General features: G+C 50.3%; 1 protein-coding gene across 7 annotated transcripts in view; it reads right to left on the bottom strand.

Annotated features, from left to right (window-relative positions):
• SPATA13 (spermatogenesis associated 13) overlaps nt 1-6,616 on the bottom strand; it is a 50,206-nt gene that overhangs the window by 4,954 nt on the left and 38,636 nt on the right. For all 7 annotated transcript variants that reach the window (XR_003004447.1, XM_024754375.1, XM_024754479.1 and 4 more), the window contains 3 exons: nt 3,382-3,511; nt 1,300-1,672; nt 802-876 (listed from right to left, as the gene is read on the bottom strand). Coding sequence is in view for 6 of the 7 variants with exons in the window: in XM_024754375.1 (XP_024610143.1) it covers nt 802-876; nt 1,300-1,672; nt 3,382-3,511 (578 nt within the window). In the remaining variant the exon portion in view is untranslated. The remainder of the gene's footprint in view (nt 1-801; nt 877-1,299; nt 1,673-3,381; nt 3,512-6,616) is intronic.

The following is a 6,616-nucleotide window of genomic DNA, read 5'->3' as shown; positions in this document are numbered from 1 at the left end:
AGAGGAAGCAGGGCTTTGCTAAATGCTGTTCTGGTAATAAATTCTTCTCGGCCCATCCGTCCTGGGCTCAACTGGTCCTTGTTTTTGCATTTTCGGGTAGGAAAATACCCAATGGGATAAATTTCACGTGAATGAAGTTTGCAGAAATACAACATGTAGTTTTGGAATAAGAACCCTTACTGTTTCATTTCTGTTGGGCTAGAATATTTGTACTATGCATGTGTGGACTCTGGGGTCCGTGTCCCGGGCCTTGGTATTTTGTAAGAGCTGCCCAGGTCATTCCCACAGAATGTGCCTGTGGGGTAGAGGATCCAGGCTCTAAAGAAGCCAGAGGATCTTCTTTTGCTTTCGCTCCCTGCTTGACACAGTGAACTTTGACATCTTTTTTCTCATCTGAACTAGGACATGCCTTCAGCTGACGAGCAGTCTGGGGTTGGAGATTTCCTCCTCACGTGCCCCAGACTCCTGGGCTGGTTGGCCTGTGGATGGATAATCCCTCCCTCCGCAGGGGGGAAGCTCAGAGGGCAGGGCAGGGGGGTCTAGAAGCTCCTCGGCCCCAAGTCAAACACCTTGTACAGACTCCTCTTCAAGCGTAAGCACGCACTAAAGCAGGTGCAGAACCAAATGCAGATTTGGTTTTTAAACCGTCCACGGCCCTGAACTATCATCTTGTTTTACGCACACTTCCCTCCTTCACTTAAGAGTCGGTCACACCTAACAGCTTCGGGCGCTTCTCCCCATTTTAATTCCAGTACTGACATACACACACTGAAGAGGTGAAAAACATTCTTCAAAATTTACCTTTTGACTTTCCATGTCCCGCCTTTTGAGCATTTAACATGGCAAGTTTCTTCTGATTTTCTGAAATTTCCATTCCTGTATTTAGAAACAAATGTGATACGTATTCAAAACAAGTGAAAACATTTCAGAATAAAACCTGCACTGAACCCACATTAACCCTGAGGTCTGCTCCATAACCCAAAGCAAAGAGCCTTAATCCTTCAGGAAGTAGAAGGGGTTGAAGAGAGTGGAGGAGGGTTAGCACCAGGATGGCCACACCACCATTCTCCCTACCGGGACACGTGGAGAGTGACCACCCGCCTTCTAAGAGTGGGCTGGTGCCTTCAGCCTCAGTTTCCTCATCTGTGAAATGGGTCCAACAACAGGACCCACGGCACACCTGTCCCTGTTGGTCTTGTAAGCAGGTCTAGGAATATCAGGACCTGCAGTTCCCTGGTCTTTTCCCCGCGGGGGGTGAACCGGGAGAGGCGGGGGAAGGGCCGACACCCCAGGGCTCACCCATCGCCCGGTCCTCCTGCACCCGCCTGCGCTCGTCCCTGCAGGCCTGCAGCCACCGTGCCTTGTCCTCAGGCTTCTTGGCACAGAACAGGTGCGCCTCGTCACCCGTCCTGCTGACCAGCTTGAAGGCGTTTCTGACGCCGAGGGTGCGGGCACCGTCGCGGCCGTCCTCCAGGTCCACGAGTTCCACGGCGTCCATGTCTGTGCTGCCGCGGTAGTAGAGCACGTCCCTCCGCAGCAGGTCTTTCTTGCAGGCCACCAGCTGGTGGTCAAACAGGAAGAACGTCCGCTGCTGGCTCTTGCCCTGCCGGGTGACCCTGGTCAGCTCCCCGGAGTGGATCAGCTCCGAGCTGCGCTCGAGGATGTCCTGGCCCTGGAGGGAAGGGTGGACACAGGTCCTGAGGTGCCCCGACACGAGGTCTTAGGGTACCGGGCATCGGGTGGAGCTGGGCGGGGAGGCCCTGGCACGAATCCCCACGGGCGGGCCAGTTACACGAGGCCCACGCGCAGGGCAAGGCCTCAAAGGCCGGTCAGACCTCGGCCGTCAGCCTCCTTGGGCAGGAAAACTCTTCTCTCTTTTCCCTATTCCATGGGAAAATGTGATTGAGCCCCTATGTTACCCTTATCAGAAAGATCTGGTGAAAAATTCTGGATGGGTGGGATCCAATCAGGATCCGAAATGGCAGCTGGCCTGCACCGACCCCCGAGAACAAGGAGACCCCCTGTGGCTAGGGGCTCAGTGCTGCGGACTCGGGGGGCTTCTATGCAGCTCCCCGGCATAACTAGCTCAGGGTCTTGGAAACAAGAGGCCAGATGGCAAGCTGCCAGCAAGAAATTGGTAAACTTCTGACAAGAAGTTATCCCCTAAATGTCAGAGTCCAAGAACAGGAGGAGAAACACCCTTCTGCAATATTTAGGTCGGCTCTAATCCAGTGTAACTTTGTGGTATCTGCTATGACACTGGCCTTTGATTGTAAGATTTTACCCTCCTCTAGTCCCGGTTATACACAATAGTTTTTGGAGGCAAACGATCTCGACTCCGAAATAGCTTTTCTATTTACCTGCCTACAGTGATTCTGTGCCCTGGATTCTGGGCTCACAGGAGACTTAGATCCACGGACCCCAAGGTCCCATCTGAACTCCCAGAGTCCATGAGGGCCTTGAAAGAAGAGTATTTCTCTCCAGTGTTCACTGCTGTCACCCGCTTTAGTTAAAAACCTAACTGCTCCATCCAAACTTTCACAATCTTTGGGGAGAGTGAGCTCTGATCGATTGATCTGATGCAGGATGATTCTTCCTGTGTCTGAAAACCATCTGAACAACGTGGGCTATTGTCCTCGGTGACGGCCTCAGGTGCAGTAGTCCGTGGGCCCCATTCTGCCCCCTCACCTTTCTCTGCTTCAGTTTCGCCATCTGTTAAATGGGGTAATAATAGTTCCTACTTCATAGGACTGTTGAGAGGGTTACATGAGTTCACACATTTAAACGACTCAGACCAGCGCCAGGCATGCGTGAACACAGTACAAGCACTAGCCGTCACTGCTGTTTTAATAAATAAAAGCGCGTGTGTGCACGCGTGAGCACCAGGCCACCGCCACAGGCTGCGTATCAAGTGCTCCGCGGCACCGTCTTACGCGATCCTCACAACAGCCCTACGAGATAGGTAACGTTTCCCTCCCCATCATACAGATGGATCATCAACCTCGCCCAGATCATACAGGGGTCACACTCCCACCATGACATAACCTGCACTCTGAGGGCTCCCCAGCTGCTCTCACGGAGCCCACAGTCAAGCAGGAGAGACAGGGTATACGCAACAAATTGGTCACAGACGCTCTTCAGAGCGCTCCCTGGAGGAGGTGGAGGTTAAGCGTTTGACTGCTAGCTTTAACAGTATGCATCGAAACATCATGCCATTAAAGCCAAGAGCACAGGGCGCCAACCACGGGACACAAAGTGGGCCGTCGCCTTAGACGACCACAGGTCGGGGGTGTGTGGGTCGAGATGGGCGCTGAGCGGGGAGGGTTCCCAGGTGCCCCGCGCCCACGATGGACCGCAGGTAGGGGGTGGGCTCCCACGTACCTCCCAGCCCACGATGGACACCTGCCACCGTGCTATCTTGTCTATGCTTTCCAGCTTGCGTTTTCGCTCATTGATCAAACAGGCGACGTTCTTCATGGCCTCGTACGCTGCCTTTATGTTCCTGTAATCGCTGCAAAGTGAGGGGTTAATTTTAACCACGTAATGGGCACCGTGCAAATGAGGACCTACGAAATAATACATTCCATTCTGTGACCGTGCACTGACAGTCTAGACAAGATGGCCTTTAAACAACAGCCATTGTTCCCCTTCCCTTGTTCCTTCGTGAATAGGCTACAGTTCGCAGAGGTTAAGGGAGCCGACCGAATGCCACCCAGAATTCTGTGGAATAAGAATGTTGTCGTTCGTTTCCCAGAAGCCACAGTGAAATGCAGCAAAGGTCACAAGAAATAAATTTTAGTCACAGTGATGACGGATTATTTTCATTAATAAAGAAAAGACAGGCCTCTGTTATTGCTCTGATCCTCATAGAGCTAGTTCTGCCATATAAAGTACTTTAATGATCCCCACCCATTCTCAAGAGGGGTGATTTGCTCTGAGTCAGGAAAGGAGGGGAGGACACAAGTGAGTTACGTAACTGCGGACACGACATTTCCCTCATCCACGCAGCTTTACTTCTGGTGCTTTCTACCGGCCACAGTCAAATCAGACTCACATGTCTCCCCCAGCAGCTCCTCTAACCCTGGAGGCACCAGGGAAACTGAAGCTCCGATCTGCACACAGGCTGCCAGAGAGTGTGTCTGGGGCCGGAAACGTTTACGTTCAAGTCTCGCTTCACGTTTAACAATTCAGGGACACGTAAACCGGTCGCCCAGCTAACGAGCTAAGTCTTTTTTTTTTCCCCCACACTTTCCTGTGTCTTCCAGGACACACAGAGCCTCTGGGTCTCAGGTGGACTGGATTGCAGTCCTCCTGCACAGCCAGGAAAAAAGCCTTGGGAGCAGACTCTGCTGTCTACGTACCAAACACCGCTCACCTGCACTCCTGGGAGGTCCCTGGGCATCCCCGCTACCCCATTCCTGGACAGACCAGACCCCACTGTCTTCAGACAGAAGCGGAGCAGAAAAGAAGAACAGAGTGACACACAGGGGCTGCCAAAATAATGGGAGCAAACACCCCCTCAGAAAGGGCTCCAGCAATGAAGAACCTGTGCAAAAGAATTATATGTGTTTCCCACAATTTTTCTGTACAATTCCAGGAAAGAGGGGGAGTGTAACGGTTTTTTAAAATAGTTCGTTTCGTTTTACTGCAGACGAGGAAATGATTTTTTAAATGATTTGTTTTGAAACCATCAGACCATGCGGATGCCTCATAGTGAAAAACGCCCTTAAAAGAGGAAAACGAAGTGTTGAAGGGTGATGAGTACATTCCTGGCATAGCTTCCCTGTCTTTCGAGATGTTCTGCTTCTTGATTTGCTTATTTATTTTCTCAGGTTCCTCATCACGATGACTTTTTATTTTTAAAAAAATGTCTTCAAATTTGTGACTCGCTTGACTTTGCTATTTTCTTTCTGTCAAAGTTTTCTGATTTTTCCATCAGAAAAAGAAAAACGTAACATAGCTCTTTCCTTTTATCTATTTCAATCAACTCCTTTCTCTTATTCCTTTCACCTTAATTCTTGAAACTAACATCATCATCTGGGTATGTTGTTTAGCGACCCAGCTCTTTCTTTCGACCTTCTGTCGAAAGACCCCTGTCCCAGCCCCGTCTCTCCGCAGGAGTCCAGGTGCAGAGGACAGAAGAATGACCCGTCCCCCACATCCTCCGGAGCAGGCGCTGCCGTGGAGAATCCCACTGCTCTCGGGGCAACAGTTAGATGTTGAAACCCAGAGCCGTGCCGTGTGCTGCAGTGGAGTTCCTCTGGGCACGATTTCTCCCCGCTCCCTTTTCTCACTAGACCCCTTCAAGACTGTCCTTCCAAGGGCTGCAGGTGGAGTGGAAGCTTTGTGCCGTGACACGGATGTCACGGATGAGGTCTGGTTCTCATCGAAAACAAAAAGCTTTGTCCTAAAACCTTGCTGGACGACGGCTGTGTCCCCACTGGCCTGCCAGTTGTGGGCTGCTGAGAACAGAGCAAGGACCCCATGGCTGCCGGCGAAAGGGGCCCTGCGGTGGAGACCCTTCCCCACATCTCAGAGAGGGGGCAGGCCTGCTCCAACACATAATGGGTGACAGCTCACTTACAATCGTAGCACCATCAGATGTTGTTCTGTGCATGCGGGGAAGTGATGAGTTGCTACTCGGTAAGCAGAGGTCAATATTTTTGGGTCCCTCAGAAGAATTCACAAAGTAAGCCCCAAAGGGAGATGGAGCACTCAGGTAACCATGACGAGAAGCCCTATGCTCAGAGCCAGAGGGAACAGGGTGGGTGGGATCAGGAGACAGAACAAGCACCAAGCTGGACCAGAAAGGGCTCAGAGCCCAACAGGATCTCAGGAGGATGTGTCCCCCCAGTGGAGCCCACACACTACAGTACACCCTTGAGACTCCCTGTTCTGTTTCAGAGTTCAAATTTTTCTGTGTCCTCACCCCTCTGCCAAGGAACTTTTTGTTCCAGCATATAACACATCCAGCCCTGCACACCTAGGGGTTCTGCATCCGTGATTCAACCAACCGCAGATTGAAAATATTTGGGAAAAAGATTCCAGAAAGCTCCAAAGAGCAAAACTTGAATTTGCCACAGGCCAGCAACTATTTACACAGCATTTACATTGTATTTATAACTATTTACATCGTATTAGATATCAGAAGTAATCTAGAGATGAGGTAAACTATGTGGGAAGCTGCGCACGGGTTATATGTAAACACTGAGCCATTTTCTATAAGGGACTTGAGCATCCTCAGATTTTAGTGTCCAGGGGCCCTGAAGCCAATCTCCTCGGACACTGAGGGCTGACTGTACTGCTCTGAGGGTGAGCTGGCCTGAAATATCTTAAGGATAAATAAGAGGAAAGAAAATATTTCTGAAACTGTATTCACACCAGTCTATTTTTTTAAATTGTTTTTATTCACTACTGAGTAGCTACAAAAGAGTATTTATAAAACACATGTCAATTATAATGACAGACAACACAATAAAAATCCCCCACCTGCTCATGACACGGCTTAAGAATTAATTCTTATTTTCTAATATCTCTAGAAATGGATATTCGGGAGGCTCTTCAATGACCCCATTTCAGTAGTTAACAACCTTAAACTTTCTAAACGACCTGGAAA

This window comes from Neophocaena asiaeorientalis, unplaced genomic scaffold (assembly GCF_003031525.2).
Source record: "Neophocaena asiaeorientalis asiaeorientalis breed wild unplaced genomic scaffold, Neophocaena_asiaeorientalis_V1.1 scaffold443, whole genome shotgun sequence".
NCBI classification, from domain to species: Eukaryota; Metazoa; Chordata; class Mammalia; order Artiodactyla; family Phocoenidae; genus Neophocaena; species Neophocaena asiaeorientalis.
This window is presented reverse-complemented; position numbering and strand designations above follow the sequence as displayed.